We start from the raw sequence: 17514 nt of genomic DNA on the forward strand, positions 1-17514 counted from the left end.
GGTAAGGGATTACCGGCACCGGTGTCCTTACCGGTGCCGGTAATCCCTTACCACGCACCTCGTAATGAGGCCCACAGTGTAATTAAAAGTTATTCATGTTCATGAATAATCAGGGGACAGTCTAGACAATACAGTAGTGCAATCCTTTGAGGATGTTGACCAACACCAGGAATATCACAAGGTTTCCATCTTTCTAAATCAAGGTAAACCTTAAGCTGCTTTCACCTGACAAATATGTTGCAAAAGTTGTTAGCCATGTTACAACAAAACAGGAGGCTAATTGCCTTTATATTTCAGAATCAACCCAATATCTAGACCCTGGTCAGCATTCTATTTTTTTGTGGATCAGAAAGAGGTAAGTGCCAAATCATTACTGAACATTGGACAATCTTCAGGTACCAGCACCAAGTGTTCCAAAAGAGTGTGCTGTTTCTGTGGCATGATTGGCAGGGTTAAGACTCATGCTGTTTAACAGGCTCAATTTGGGGTAATATCGGCCTCATGTAGACACCTTTGCTTACTCAAAATGCTCTGCTCCTTTTTCGTAAGTAGGTCTCTTACATCTGCCTGCCGTCTGTTCTGAGAGTCAGATTCTAGTGGAAAGCAGACTTTTATTGCCTTGAGCCAGAGACATGATGTCCTTCTAGCAACGCCAGGAATCACATCTGTACATTTTTGCTGCAATGCCCTTACATGCCCACACAGTTATTTGAAGCTCATATATTTTTGTTCCATAACCTTTACCAATAGAGGTTGCAAGTTCAACCACATCCTCTTGGGTTGCATTGATTATTAGTCTATTTTGGGGACCATTAATTTTTCACAACATCACAAGGAGGATGTTGCTGCGATCTAGATCCAGTTATCCACATTGCATTATACAATGGGTACGGGGAAAAGGCGTATTGTCTACATTGGAAATACCAGGGACAAGGTTTATACTGAATTACTAATTCGTTGAATGAAAATCACAAGTTCCCTTTAAAGGGTCAAATGCATAATGTTTTGCAGGACTGCCACGTAAAATGACCTAAAATGTGCATTACCAGACTCAAGCCTTATTCGTTGGGCAACTTGAAAAATATAATGGGGTTTTCTGTGATCCTAAAACTGTTTGCTAGACAGATTGGTACTGTACATGCTTATACAACGCATTTGGAAGAAACACATGCCTGCACTGAAAACCAAACAGCAAATCTGCCTTAATGTTCCTTTTACTCTGAAAATCCCTGCCCACCCGCGACAGGACACAATATAGCATATCTCTTATGGTTTGTACCATTTGCAATACATTCAGATCGTATAACTCTACAAAATACATATGTAAACACATAACTAAAATGCCTTTGTTGAGCCAACAAAGGGCGATCGCCTAAAATGGTGGGATGTCAATTCAGAACGAATTAACGAAATGACTTTGCCAAAATGTACTAGCAACTCAGACAATATATCAGATTCATCCATAAGCTCAAGCAGCTGAAGGAAAACTGTTATTTTAGGTAGGCTTATGCAACAAGCTATTATCTGCAAAAAGCTAGCTGTGAGCCACACATGGACAAATACCCTGTCAAGCACAGATTTATGTAACTGGCTAGTGTTTGGAAATTCATATTTGGGAGTAATCAAACCATTCTGGACTTAATGATGCAATGTTTAAACTCACATCGTATCCATTCTAGAGTGTTATACTATATCCATTCAAATCTTGCAGATTCCAGCCTCTGTGTGCACCCAAAGCTGTCTGCCGGGCTCCAGGAAAGCTGTGAGAGAGGGCGAACCAGTCTGCTGTTACCTGTGCATCCCTTGCCCACTAGGGGAGATTTCAAATCAAACCGGTAAGCAGTGCAGAAGCTTTGAGTTTCTCCTTTAGCTAATACTAGAGCAGCCAAACAAAATGTAAGAATGATCATTGTTTCCACAATGTCGCTAATGTCCAACGTTAAAGCTCAGCATATTAGTGTAAACATTACATTCAACAAATGCCAAAACAAAACACCTTTAGGCACATCAAGAGTAAAGCATCACATTTCTTTTATTTTTATTTTTATTATTATCTTACAGCCAATAAAGTGGCTTTTAATCAAATTTCCAACAAATAAATAATATTGCAATTCAATCTTCAGTTGAATATCCCCATTCACAATAAAAATACATCACACTAAAAACAACACTAAAAAGAGCCCTCATTCCCCTACAATTCACTCCCCCTGCACTACATGTTGACATTAATCGCGTTCATCATTATAATTGTCCTCTTCCCTCTAAGAATGAGTGTATGCACATCTACAATGTTGTCATATGGTATACATAGGGTATACATAGGGTATACATAGGGTATACATAGGGTATACATTTGCCATCCATATGCAGGTTCCACCAATTCATTGATTCTCCTAAATCATTCTTTCCGATTCCCACTGCCTCAAGCATTATGTTTCTTATCCCGCTTAATGCAGGTCAAGCACACAAAGGATGTTGAGTTGTTCCAATAGCCCCTCTTGAACATAATCTACAAGATCTCTCCTCTTGGGAAAGAGCCATTCTGGGACCTATAACATCTAGAGTGTCTACCAAATTAAACTGAACTCTCATATAATGATATCTTAGATATGTTCCTTTTATTTTGTATTTTTATTTATTGGTTTTTATAATGTGCCTATACACAATGTGTTTCAGGAAAGGGGGGACATACAGTCCTACTAGGCCTTGTGACATTCATATCATGAAAGTGCAGTAAAAGAAGTGCAGGGGAGGGGGGAGTGCCAGAGGGTTGGGGGAGTGCCAGAGGGTTACACGAGTGCCAGGGGAGCCAGGTGAACAGAGCCCAGGGAGAAGAGACTGCAGGGCAGAAAGGTCTACATGCTAATTGTGAGCAATGGGATGCAAGGGATAATGGGGTGCTGGGCCAGCCAGGCTAGTGAAGGGCATAGGAGCCCAGAAGGCAAGGGGTAGACTAGTAGGGGAGGGTCTGGTGCCCTGTGCAAATCTGAAGGGACCAGGCAGCCAGGCAGAGGGAGAGGAAATGACAAGGGGAGGGGGAGAGGGAAGGAGGAAGAGAAAAGGAGGGTCTTGAGAGGCTTCCAGAATTTAAGGAGATCCGGCTGAAGTCTGAGAGGGTCAGGCACACCATTCCAGAGGAAGGTACCTGCAGAGGAGAGAGATCTAGCCCCCATGCTCTGCTTGGAGAAGCGTATGATCTGTAGAGAGTTGGAGCTAGAAGAACGAAGGGCTCTAGCAGGGAGGTATTTATGCAGAGAGAGTTGGATGTAGTGGGGTCCCAGGTCCCAGAAAATCTTGTGGATGAAGCTGAGGGTTTTGAATTTGATCCTCTCAGCAACCGGCAGCCAGTGGAGAGATTTTAGGGCTGGAGATTTGCGGTCCCTGGGATTGAGGCCAAGGATAAATCTTGTAGTCTTATTCTGGATTAGTTGAAGGGGGTCAAGGGAGCAGTTAGGAAGGTTGAGGAATAGGCTGTTACAGTAGTCCAGCTTGGAGAGGACCAGAGCACTAGAAACATTGAGCCTCAATACAGGTCTGGTGTCTACCCTTCCGGTGCTACCGGTGTGTTTCCAGCCGGACCCATAAATAATTAATTTTGTTAATCCCCATTCCCATAGAGTCCCATAGGACTCTATGGGAGTGAGGACACTGAAGCACCGGCACCATTACTAATGGTGTAGGTGCTTCCGTGATCAGTCTGCCTACTCTGACCGCTGCACACGGCAGGATCCGACCTGTCGGGATCAGGCGACCCCGGGAAGCAGACTCAGAATGTGGCGGTCTGAAAAAAAAGGGTGCCGGTAGTCTTACCGGAACTCTTGTTTCCGGATCGCCACTATTGTAATGAGGCCCATTGAGTTTCTGGGGGAAGGGGAGGAGGTGAAGCTGAAAGTGAGTCTCCTTGGCGAGTTCCGTGATATGAGGAAAGAAGGAGAGAGAGGTGTCAAAGATGACACCAAGAATGTTTGCCTCACTGAAGGGGTGCAGGGAGGGGGCCCATGGAGGGCGGCCAGAATTTAAGGGGAAGTGAGGAATCTCGAGTCCCAACGAGAAGGATCCTAGTCTTCCTGGCATTATGGCAGAGATTGTTAGCTGTGCACCATGCCTGAATAGCAGACAGACAGTCAGGTATGAGAAAGTAAGAGGAGGAGGCAGAGGAGGGAAGCTTGAAGGAGAGTTGGGTGTCATCTGCATAACACTGGAAGCCAAGGTGAGAGAATAGAGCCTTGAGGGACACCGCAGGTGGTGAGTGAGATGGAGCAGAGAAAAGGGCCCAGTTGAACCTGGGAAGGTCATTCAGAGAGGAAGGAGGTCAGCCAGTCCAGAGCCAGGTCTGTGATGCCAAGGGTATCACAAACCTGATTTACAAGAGTGGCATGATTGACTATATCAAAGGCAGAGGAAAGGTCAAGAAGGATGAGAACGGAAGCAGAGTTGGAATCGAGATTAGAGAGCAAGTGTTCACAGGTGTTCACAAGTGCAGTTTCTGTGCCTCTTGCAGCTCTGAAACCAGCCTGGTGATCATGGAGACAACCAACAGATTCAGTGTGGTGGGTAAGCTGGGAGAGGGCCAGCTTCTCCAAGAGTTTGCCCAGGAAGGGGGTGATAGAGATAGGGTGGTAGTTAGCTGCACAGAAAGGGTCGGAAAAAGGCTTTTTGAGGAGAGGGTGCACAAGGGAATGTATGAGGAGTGACAGGAAAGATCCAGTGGCGAAGAAGGGATTGCAGAAATCGGCCAAAGCTGAATCAAGGGAGATAATTCGGGAATTCATTTAAATACTTTGCAAGGGCGGTGGGTGGTTTTCGGTTGCCAATACGTTCTCTACTACGTGCTTAACTGGCTAAATTTATCCAATGTTGCTCTATCAAGTTCTACTAGTGCCAGTTTCAATGATTTGTTTAAATTAACCCTGGCAGTTGATATCTCAAATAAGTTGAGCCGCTGCTCCCACCTAATTCCCTTTTGGATAATTTCAATACTAATGGCATGCTTAGAATAGTTCTGCATCCTCTGTGCTTCTCCCTATGTATAGTAAAGCAAGGTGTTCGTATTTGAGTTATTCATCTTCCAATAAGTCATTACTTGCCGATTTGTTATTAGCGCCTCCAAAGAACAAATGTTAAATTCCCCATTTATGTTTTCCAAAGGTGTTCTAACTGGCATGCTTATATCTTCTTAATGGAATGGCTCTCAATTTTGCCTAACTCTTTGACCCTTTTTCTCCCCCAAACCTCCATGCCATATGTCATTTTGGGAATGATCTTCATATTATACACGGTCACAACTGACACCAAGGTATAGCCAGCACGTTGTGTTGCTAAACTACACCAACCTGTTGCTGTAATTCCCTTTTTTTTCAAACTGAGGACCCCATTTCAAGTTTGAGGTTATTTGAACCCTGTTTGGTCTCAGTAAAGGGGCACCCACACTCTTGTCAAATTTTCATCTATGATCACTCCCAAATAATGATATTGGTTTACACGTTCTATGGCACAAACCATTCCATTTCCAAATGTAGTTGGTTATGACCCTCCTTCAACCTGGTAGAAGGTCATCGCCTTAGTTTTTGCGGTATTGATGATAAGGTTATGTTCACTCCTGTATGTAGTTGTTACGCTCACCTGGTATCCACAGGGATGCCACCCAGCCCTGGTTGGATGATTTGCACTCTTGAACCCTCTCCCGGTCCCTTGGTAAGGCCTCTGGTTAAAGATGGGTCTGCAATATAGGAGAGCTGGATTCAATACCAGATTGTTGTTATGTTTTACCACCTCCCTTGGCCTGAACTCCTTCCCCCCCCTTGGGCCTTCTCCTCACCTTAATATTGTAAAAGGTGGATTCTCCGTCCTGCTCCACGTGGCAGGAGTGCGTAGATGTGTGGGGCGAGCAGCGAGCAAGTTACTTCACTGGTGCAAGCCCCCCTGTGGGAATCCAGGCCTGCTGCGACTCCGTAGGTTTGCTGCTTTACAGTCTTTATATGCAGTTCTTATGTTCCTCTTAGTTCGAATAATAATGTCTTGCTTCTTTCCTTTTAGGTATGGAAAGGTATTTTGGTGTTGTCATGCAGTTTGAAGATGAGCATGGGCCGGTAGGTGAAAGCGCGGTGTGCGCGATGCTGTCCGGTGAGTAATGCACAATGGGTGGCGCTGTTTCGCCTTTTATATTGCTAACCTGTGTCTTTTCTCTCCTTGCAGGTTGCGATGTTCCTCGCCGAGCGCCGTAATGTTCCAGCAATGATACTGACCAGGAGATGACTACCCAGGTAAGAATTGTGTGGCTTTCTTCATTCGGGAGGAAACGTGAGTAAACGCTTACTAATACTGTTTTTCTTTCTCCTCTTTCCAGGTTATGGTATTCCAGGATGCATGCGGTGCCGGATGATGGAGTTCGTACCTTCAGGTGAGTGGAACTGAAGTCAGAGATGGATTGAAGACAGGATACTGTTCCAGGTAAGTTTCTGTCATGACGCGCACACCATGGAAACTGTGGAGGCGATGGAAGAGGGGCTAACCTGGTATCGGCAAATGCAGCTGTCTAGTCTTCTTACGTACGCACGCAGAGACGCGTACAAGTATGCGTCTATCAGTAGCACCGGTGCGTTGCAACCCTGCTTCCTCTACGGGTTAACACTCTGTGTTCTACTTCTTTCGTGCTCCAAAGTAAGTGTATCCTCTCCGCCGCAGTTTCTTTCTCTGTCCTTTCCCTCCCTCCAGCCCGCTCTCCTGTTTTGTGTTTCCCCCCGTGTTTCGAGCTTCACCTCTGCCGGCTCGGTACAGGCTCTTCCCTTCCGTGCAGTATTGTCCTTTGCTTCCTTCCTGGGGTTTTTGGCTCCGTCCGCTTTACTGTATTAATTAGCGGGCTCCAGTCTTCCTATTGGCTCCTCCTCCACGGAAGCAATTATCCTCGCTTTCCGTGATGCTTTGGGCTTCACGTCATCCTCGAATCCTTTGGAATAATATTCTTCGAGTTTCTGGAGTGCCTTCTGGGAATTGGAGTTCTCACTTCAAGCAACATCGTCAAACACCTGCAGTACTGGCAATACATCCAGTCCTCCAGGGTTTTTCAGCCACGCTTTTCCCTGGTAGTGGGGCGGCCTGCCTGGGGGGCCCACTGCCAAGCATATAGCTAGTTGACAAGGTGGCCTCCAGTAGAGCCTGTCCTAAACTCCACAAAAAAAGGCTGGACATTACCTGGAGAGAAAGAAGAACGATATTGACCGAGAGCTCCTCTAAAGAAGCAATTACAGGTGAGGAGGAGGAGGAGGTGGGAATTAAGGGCATTGATCATGTCAAAACTTTGTCAGTTTCTGAGAGTTTGCAACACCCAAGATGGCCAGCCTAGAACAATACCAAGAACTGGTCAATGCCATACAAGGAATCACTGCCGAACTTCAGACGATGAAAGCAGAGAACAATGTGCTTAAAGCAGACAACGCTTCCTTGAGGCAACAGATCACTCAAAGAGACGATGTTCGTGGCGATCTTCTACCTATGCCTTTACCCTGTGGTAAATACGAGGGTAACCCCAAAAGAATAAAATAACTCCTCGACGCATGTCGGGTTTACTTTACTTTCCCCCCAAAGATGTATGAGTTGGACCGGGCGAAAGTCTGATTTCTCATCTCGAATCTAGGGGGTAATGCTCTTGCATGGGGCAACCCCGCTGGTTACAGATTCAGACCCTGTTTTGAATGACTATGAAACCTTCTTACAACAATTACGCACTAGGTTTGAAAGACCAGAAGTGTTATAAACATCATATGAGAACCTCTTGGACAACAAACAAGGTCCTTCGGACGTACAGACGTACGTCTCAAACTTCCAGAGAATTGCGCTGGAGACCGGATGGCCGGATTCGGCCAAGCAAACGCTCTTCAGAAGAGGATTACATGAGGAGATAAAAGATGAACCCTCCAGGGTGGCTATACCAGCTTCCTTTCAAGAACTGGTTGCCTTAGCTCTTCAAATTGAATACCGTATTTCTGAGCGACGGGCAGAAAGAAGGAAATTCAAACCAAGCATTCCGCAGGCTCCCCTCTCCTACCCACCTGTTACCTCCGAAAGACTCCAACCTCAGACCAAAGAACCTATGCAAATAGGTACAGCCAGGGGTCCCCTGACTGCTGCTGAAAGAAAATGTCGAAAGGACTTGAGTCTACTTATGTACTGTGGCTCTGAGAAACATCTTCTGCACGATTGTCCCGAAGTGCCTCCTAGGAGGTCGGGAAACAAAAGACCTCGACCCTGAACAGGCACACGGAAGGGGCTTCACTGGCCAATCCTTGTGTTACTAATCCACCCGTAGCTTTGGATCCCTCCCACCAGTTAATGGTCTTTAAGGTGGTTATGGAATGGACAAAGAACCAAACAGTTGAATGTCTCGCCATGCTGGATTGTGGAGCAGCTGGGAATTTTATGGACGACCAATGGGCAAGAGGACATGCTGTTCCAAGAAGAGAAAAGCAACAACCGATTCCTGTAGAAGGTGTTGACGGCACCCCTCTATCTTCAGGTCTTATCAGACAAGAGACTCAGGAGGTCATGGTCAAGATGAAAACACACCATGAAAGAATTGTATTCAATTTAATAAAGGCAGCCCACTTCCCGGTGATCCTGGGTATCCCGTGGCTGAGAAAACACCATCCTGGCATAGACTGGGGTACCAACACTGTGGAATTCCGATCTGAACTTTGTTTTCAGTCCTGTCTATCCAACGAAGAAAAGCAATACCACCAAGGGAGTGCAAAACCAGCGAGGAGTATCAACTCTGCAGTGGCATACCAAGAATTTGTAGACGTATTTGCTGACACACAGTCCAGACCACTACCACCACACCGTACCCAAGATTGCAAAATCAACCTCATTCCAGAAGCTGTGGTCCCATTCGGGAGGATGTTCCCGTTGTCCCTTCCGGAGAAGGAAGCCTTAAGAGAATATCTAGCAACCAATCTTCAGAACGGCCTTATACAAGAATCCACCTCTTCAGCTGGGGCGTCCTTGTTCTTTATTCCAAAAAAGGGAATGAAGGAACTCAGACCTTGCATTGACTTTCGAGGTCTTAATAGTCTAACAATCAGAGACAGATACCCTATGCCCTTGATAAAGGATATCATGGAAGCAGTACAAGGAGCAAAGTGGTTTACCAAACTGGACCTCAGAGGAGCATACCATCTCCTAAGAATACGGAAAAGGGACAAATGGAAAACCGCCTTTCGGACTCCCTTAGGCCATTACGAGTACAAGGTAATGCCCTTGGGTTAGTCAACGCACCAGCCCAGTTTCAGAGATTTAGTGATCTTTTGTTCAACTCTGTAGTGTTATATTTAGATGACATCTTGATTTATTCAGCGACATTAGAACAACATTGTCAACATGTAAGGGAGGTACTCAGAAGTCTCTGAAACCATACTTTATTGGCAAAACCAGAAAAATGCCTGTTTGAGGTTTCTACGGTTCCCTATTTGGGCTTTATTCTTTCAGAAAATCGAATAGAAATGGACCCCAATAAAACTGCAGCCATTAATAACTGGCCTACTCCCAACTCAGTGAAAGACATTCAGAGGTTCTTAGGCCTAGCCAATGTTTATCGTAAATTCGTCACCAGATTCTCCAACATAGTCCTACCTATCACTACCCTGTTGAAGAAAGGGACGAAATTTAGCTGGAATCAAGAAGCTGACCTTGCTTTTAATCAGCTCAAAGAAGCCTTTACTTCTGCGCCCATCCTCAGGCAACCCTATCAAGCCTTGCCATTTATTGTAGAGACAGACGCCTCACAGGGAGCCATCGGGGCTGCACTTCTGCAAAGAAAGGAAGACCAGCTGGAACATCCAATAGCCTATTACTCAAGGACTCTTACTTCCAGCGAAAAAAACTATGCAGTGATTGAAAAGGAGCTGCTGGCTATCAGACAAGTTTGTGAAGAGTGGCGACATCTGCAACAGGGAGCCAAGTACCCGTTTCAGGTTCGCACAGATCACAGGAATCTCAGTATCCTACGACAAATGGAATGCAGAAATTCACAACATGCCAGAAGGGCAAATTTCTTCTACCAATTTGATTTTGAACTCACATACTTACCAGGGAAGGAGCATCACTTAGCTGATGCCCTCTCACGAAGTTTTGGTGAAGAATCAGGAAAATACTCCGAACACGAGTACTTGTTAAATGGGAAGAGATTCATCAGGGCCATTAACACCTTTCTGCAACAGGTACTGGAAGCACAGAAGACATCATCTAATACCCAAATACTGTCTTTGATCCACAAGGGGGAGTTCCTGTTTAAGGAGAACTTGCTATACTTACCGACTCAAGTCCTGCAGTCCCAAGCCATTACCTGGTGTCATGACCTACCAATGTAGGTCATGACACCAGGTAATGGCTTGGGAGGCTGAGCGACCTTTGTGGGACACAAAGGTCGCTCAGCCACACTGGAATTACTGAGACAACACTTTTGGTGGCCAACAATGGCCAAAGATACCTTGGAGTACGTCTCTTCTTGTCCTACATGCGCACAGAGCAAGTACAGTACAGCAAGACCCTTGGGCCTCCTCCAACAAGAGAAACCTCCCGCAGGACCCTGGCAACACTTATCAATGGATTTCATTATGGAACTACCTGAATCAGAAGGGTGCACAGCAATCATGGTAGTTATCGACTCTTTCAGTAAACTAGCATATTTTTCTCCTCTCAAAGGTACTCCATCTGCCACTGTCACGGCTGAGATATTCATCAAAGAGATTGTACCACTGCATGGATTACCACACACGATTGTACCTGATGGAGGAACACAATTCACTTCCAAGTTTTGGACTATGTTGTGTAAACAATTACATATCGAGAGGGTATTGTCATCTGCGTTCCATCCAGAGAGTAACGGACAAACGGAACGCCTGAATGCCACGCTTGAGCAGTATCTCAGATGCTACTGCAATCAAACACAGGACAATTGGTGTCATCTCTTATCGGTGGCTGAGTTTTCTTATAATAATACCACACACTCAGCTATCGGAATGAGTCCTTCACGTGTACCTATGGGTACGAACCCAGAAATATACCTTTCTCCGCAATTCAATCCACCAATGTTCCCACCATTGATCAGTTGTTGAACTCTCTGAAACGAACCCATAAGAAGGCCCAGCAAACCCTGTCTGCCAGTCGCCAGGCTTATAAGAAATGGCCAGACAAAAACAGAAGGCTAAACCTAGCATGGAGAATCGGGGATAAGGTCTGGCTATCCACCAAATACCTACCCAGGCGAATAAATCCAGGAAAATTCACTCCACGATATATTGGTCCTTTCACCATTAATTGACAAGTTAATCCAGGTTAAACCTGCCACCCTCCCTACTTAAGATACATCCAGTATTTCACGCCTCCTTTCTTAAGGAATACAAACCCGATCCTTATAAAAGAAGATCAAGAGAAGAATTCCAAGCCTGAATGACACCCAAGAGTATGAAGTATCCCGCATCTTAGACTCCCGATACAAACACGGAGTGCTTCAATATCTCATTCTCTGGAAGGGATACCCTTGGACAGAAAGATCATGAGAACCAGCAAGAAACCTTAGTGCACCCAGACTCCTGCGCCTCTTCCATCAAACTCATCCAGGGAAGCCAGGACAGGGTCCTTGGCGAAGGGGTCATACTGTCATGACACGCACGCCATGGAAACTGTGGCGGCGATGGAGGAGGGGCTAACCTGGTATCGGCAAATGCAGCGGTCTAGTCTTCTGACGCATGCACGGAGAGACGCGTACAAGTACGCGTCTATCAGTAGCACCGGTGCGTTGCAACGCGGCTTCCTCTACGGGTTAACACGCTGTGTTCTACTTCCTTCGAGCTCCGAAGTAAGTGTATCCTCTCCGCTGCAGTTTCCTTCTCTGTCCTTTCCCTCCCTCCAGCCCGGTCTCCTGTTTTGTGTTTTCCCCGTGTTTCGAGCTTCACTACTGCCGGCTCAGTACAGGCTCTTCCCTTCCGTGCAGTAATGTCCTTTGCTTCCTTCCCAGGGTTTTTGGCTCTGTCCGCTTTACTGTATTAGTTAGCGGGCTCCAGTCTTCCTATTCTCTCCTCCTCCACTGAAGCAATTATCCTCGCTTTCCGTGATTCTTTGGGCTTCATGTCATCCTTGAATCTTTACACCCTCTCTGGAATAACATTCTTTGAATTTCTGGAGTGCCTTCTGGGAATTGGAGTTCTCAATTCAAGCAACACCATCAAATACCAACAGTACTGGTAATACATCCAGTCGTCCAGGGTTTTTCAGCCACGCTTTTCCCTGGTAGTGAGGTGACTCCCTGTGGGTCCCACTGCCAAGCATATAGCTAGTTGGCAAGGTGGCCTCCAGTAGAGCCCGTCCTAAACTCCACAAAAAACAGCCGGTCATCACCTGGAGAGAAAGAAGAACGATATCGACCGAGAGCTCCTCTGAAGAAGCAATTACAGGTGAGGAGGAGGAGGGGGTGGGAATTAAGGGCATTGATCAGGTCAAAACTTTGTCCGTTTATGAGAGTTTCGTAGTGTTCTTTCTCTCTCAGCAGGTCCTTGGTTTCAGTTAAGCTGGCATCAAATAACTGGACACGGTGGGCGTTACGCTGCCCACAGCAGAATAACGCAAAGCATGTTCTTCTGTTTGGGTGTGGTTTAAATAGTCTCAGGTAAAGTAGTCCAGGTAAAATAGTCTCAGGCCTGCCACACCCAAAGTAGTCCAGGTAAAGTAGTCCCAGGCCTGCCACACCAAAAATACTAGACCGCATAGCTCAGTTCCTTGTAACTGAGCTATGTGTGTGCCTCCATGTTGGCTGAACCCCCCCTAGTTAAATAGTCCCAAGTAAATAGTCCCATTATAATGTTGGTCATTATGATGGTTATGAGCCTGGCGCCAAAGGCGCCAGGACTGACTCCAAAAGAGTCTTGGATGAGGTTTTAAGGCCTTTGACCTGGCCCTAACTGGAAGGCTGACTTGCCAGTGAGGGCCAGGGGCAAGGATCATGACAGTAGTTAATTGATCTAGGGGAGCCTGCAATCCCCTTGGGGTTAGATTTATCAACATTAAATCATCTGCATATCTGAGCCAAGAGATATGCGTATTCCCAAGCTTAGATTCATGTGTTTTGTTCTGGCAATTTGTGCTGTTAGATTTGACATATATAAATTAAATAGTAACAGAACCAAGATGCAGCCATTTTTCAACCCTTGTGATGTCCACAACGAGGTTGAAAGGGAACCTTTGGTATTACGTCTTATCTTTACCGTTGTATATCTATATAAAGGGCTAATTTCATTGAGCAGACCTCCTGGATCCCCCCAATCATTGAACTTGGCCCAGAGTTTTTTTCTATTTACCGTGCTGAATGCAGCACTAATGTCCACATAGGCCAAATAAACTGCTTGTTTCGGAAAGTTCCAAGCGCTTTCAACCAGGGTAGTGAAGGCCAGAGTTGCTTTTTTTACACCCAGTCTGATTAAAAGGCTGAATCTCTAGTTGATTAACCAACTCATTCAGTTCCACCAGCAGCACCATGGCATAGATCTAAGCCAATGCACCTATCATAGCTAGAATGTGGTAACTTTTACTGTTACTATACTTTTGGTCCAAGGAACAGGAAGAACTCCTTTACAACTTATAGTAGGGAAAAGCAGTGACAGTATCCCTCCCCTTACTTCTGGATTCTTTTTCATGAATACATTACATGAACCATCTGGGCCTGGAGCCTTCGAGTTTTTACTCCTTGCATCTCATTTGTGTTGAGATTTTTGTTTCCATTTCCTCCCTTCCCACTGTGTTCAGTAACTCTGTCTTTAATATGATTAGCCCATGTCTCTTCAGTGGCCCACTCTACAAGCTTGGGCCAAGCCCCATTTCCATTCAGTAGTCTCCATAAGGTCCAAGCATGATTACTATTACAGATCTGGATAGGTTGCCTGCCAGCTTTAGAGTTTTATGCTACTTCTGTGCTTATGTAGCCAGCAACAATATTGTTTTTTAAGATGTTTGGCCACTTCCGGAAGCAGCACTGGATCGCAAAGAATCCTGCCAACTTTTATGTGATTTTGTCTCTGATGTAGCTCTCATAGATATTACTATGATTCTGTTTGTTATTCCAATCATGATGCTGAAATCCTATGCCTATGGGCTTCTTATTAGGGAAGGAAGCCATGATCAAAGTGGCAATGAGATTTTCATAATTCTCCTTTTATTCCCTACACATTCACTTAATGTCTTTTTGCTGTCTGGGCTATGCAATGACCCTTAGTAACAGTAATATATCGATAGATTTTAGATGGTTCTTCAGATTTCCACAATTCCTTTCCAAATTATCTAAGAATCTGTTATCATCCTCTCACTTGCCTGGTTTCCTGATGATTCGATTACTGCCTTTGTTGATATATAACTAACCAATAAGTTCCTGATCATCATTAATGGCCTCCGATAGTCAGTATATCATGAACAGAAGATGGGCGCTTTCTTCTCTGGGTACAATATTTGGTGCAGTGATAAGTGAAAAATATCATGATGGTATGAAACAGTAATCCAAGTGGATGCACTCTGCTATGTAACCTAGAAAATCCTCCTGGGATGTCCCGCTTACATCTGCCGTTATGCATTAGGAATTCAGGACTCATGACACAATGAAGCCATTTCTGTCCATTACCATTGCTCTTGTCTTGCCTTAGTTGGGTCAATGGTGTATTCAATGCTATCTCTTGTTCAACTAATTCCGGGTAAGAAATCATGGCATTAAGATCTCCCAATATAATAATCAGAGGTTGTCTATTGTGTGCCTCAATCTCAACCACTCTGTCTAACTGTTCCATTATTTGTTGGTCTGCCCAAGCCCTACATTATTTGATTATACATAAATAGGCAGTAAATGAATAGCCTCATTTTTATTGGGGCAGGAGAGACAGGGTGATGGAGCCTGAGTGCTACTGCAGGATGAGGCTCTTTCAATTGAATTCTGATGATTAACTACATACTGCAGTGAAAGACGCCAAAACCTTGGTGGATAGGAGGTTCATATACATTCCAACACTGCATTCTTTAAATTGGGAGTGATCTTCTATGTGTGTCTATGGGCATGGCATGCATCAGCCATGATGGTCTGTGACTGTAAGGTACTTATTGATTTCTACAGAGAAATTAAACTTCCCCATGGTGCAAGAGACTGATCTCATTGCACTGGCTTTGTGACTCACTCTACACTGTGTGGGGAATCCCAGCGGCCACATGAAAATTTGGCAGATGAGGAAGATTACAAACTCAACCTTTTTGTGTCTGTTTCTTCCATATCATTCTAGATGAAGACTAGAAATGTTTCACCTTGGGAAGAGATGACAATAGGTTGTTGGGACATCTTGAGATGACTGTTGGAAAAGGGGAGGGGACTTAAGTGGTAGGGGAACAAGGAAGAACCCTGTTAGACATTATAAGCACTGAAATGGCAATCAGTTGTACTAGTTTCTCTTTGGTCTCTATACTGCACATGCATTCAATCCCATGTTCTCTTATCTTATAAACCAGTGTCCAGTGCGTGCCTCTTGTATTTTATGCCCCACTGGTACTCTCCATCAATGAAATATTATTTTAGTGTGCTGTGTATTTATTTTCTGATTCTGTCTTTCAGATGCAGCTGATTGCTTCAAATGCCAATGGGATAGGTGGCCCAATGCTCAGCAGGACAAATGTATTCCGAAGACCACTGAGTACCTTTCCTATGAGGAGACTCTAGCCATCATATTAGCCGTTATTTGCATTTTGTGTTCATTGATGCCTGCAGCAATATTGGTTCTTTTCATTAATCACAGTAATACCCCAATTGTTAAAGCCAACAACCGTTCCCTCAGTTACTTCCTGCTCATGTCTCTTACCCTATGCTTTCTCTGCTCATTCGCTTTCATTGGCTATCCAACAAGAGAGAAGTGCCTCATCCAGCAGGTGGCCTTTGGAATCACATTTACTCAGTGCATCTCTTGCATCTTGGCCAAAACAATCATGGTTGTAATTGCCTTCAATGCCACAAAACCCAACAGTGATCTTAGGAGGTGGGTGGGACCACAATTATCGTACATGGTCACCAGTGTTGGTACACTGATTCAGATTCTCCTATGTGTCTCTTGGTTAAGTGTCTCTCCTCCTTTCTCACAATACAATATTCTATCTCAACCTGGAATGATAATCCTTGAATGCAATGAGGGATCTCCCATTGCATTCTGGTGCATGCTTGGGTACCTTGGACTTTTATCTGCCATTAGTTTCATAGTGGCCTTCCTTGCCAGAAAATTGCCCGACAGCTTCAACGAAGCAAAATTCATCACCTTCAGCATGCTGGCCTTCCTCAGTGTCTGGATCTCTTTTATTCCAGCTTATCTCAGCACAAAGGGAAAATATATGGTGGCCATGGAGATCTTTGCCATCTTGACTTCCAGCTCTGCATTGGTTTTCTGTATATTTATTCCAAAATGTTACATTATTTTGTTAAGACCAGAGATGAATACAAGGGAATACCTCATGGGCAGGGAAACGGGTCAAAGCAATAAAAACAAACATTCTTAAATGTTTTCTCTTTTGCTTGATATACGTCAAGCCTTCTTACATGTTGCTTTGTGGTGTACATCACTGGTTCCCATGTAATATAAAAGTGTATATATTATATTTATGTGTCTTTGTTACGCTGCCTAATTAACAAATACATGTGTATCTCCTGTTCTTGATGTGCTACTTTTATTTTGCATTTTGTATAATTTGTTATAGTTTATTTATGTGGTTGAAATAGTTTGTATATGTATGACAGAAGTATGACAGAAGTATTTCTGAAATAAATGTGTATACATCATTTTCTTTGCTATTACCATTTGCCCCCATCTGCATGTTACTTTTGTTGGTCCGTTGTATTTATATTATTTAAAGCATCCTCTTCAACCAAATGTCCTTTACAGCAAGTGGTGGGCATCCCATTATAAGACTCTTTACGTAGTTATTGAGAACATATTGGTGATGACTGTATTAGGGCTTGCAGACATAAAAAGGGAACATATGATATTTAACAAATGGAGCAAATGAGTGTCAGGCCTTATGCCATATATTTATTATTTTATTTATTTTTAATTAGGCATTTATATGAAGGTGCCAAGCCCAAGGGCATCAGGGCGTGGTTACATTAGGAAGGGAGAACATAAATGGAGGCAACGGACACCAGAGGTGGGCAATAAGAGTTTTAGTTGAAGAGGTAGGTTTTAAGCTTCTTCCTGAAGTTGCCGTTGGATGGTTCTTCACAGAGGTGGCCACAGAGCTCGTTCTAGAGTTCCAGAGTGCAGGGGTGCGGGCTGGGAAGCTTCCTCCCCTTTTGCGATTGAATCTGTGGGTGATGAGGCAGTGTTTGCAAGCCGTGCATTGAGGTCTTGTTGTGGTGTGTCTTGAGATTTTTGTTGCCAGGTAGGAGGGGGTGTAGATGGAGATGCAACAGTGTGTGATGGACAAGATCTTAAAGTTAATACTATCATTGACCGGGAG

At 44.5% G+C, this 17514-nt stretch overlaps 1 protein-coding gene across 1 annotated transcript in view; it reads left to right on the plus strand.

Moving 5' to 3' along the window:
- Positions 1–16557, plus strand: part of LOC138469060 (vomeronasal type-2 receptor 1-like) — a 121926-nt gene extending 105369 nt beyond the window's left edge. The window contains exons 12-13 of the mRNA XM_069609026.1: positions 1712–1835; positions 15629–16557. Coding sequence (XP_069465127.1) covers positions 1712–1835; positions 15629–16557 — 1053 coding nt within the window. The remainder of the gene's footprint in view (positions 1–1711; positions 1836–15628) is intronic.
- Positions 16558–17514: the final 957 nt, after the last annotated feature.

This window comes from Ambystoma mexicanum, chromosome 1p, assembly GCF_040938575.1.
Source record: "Ambystoma mexicanum isolate Mex_15411 chromosome 1p, UKY_AmexF1_1, whole genome shotgun sequence".
Classification (NCBI taxonomy): domain Eukaryota; kingdom Metazoa; phylum Chordata; class Amphibia; order Caudata; family Ambystomatidae; genus Ambystoma; species Ambystoma mexicanum.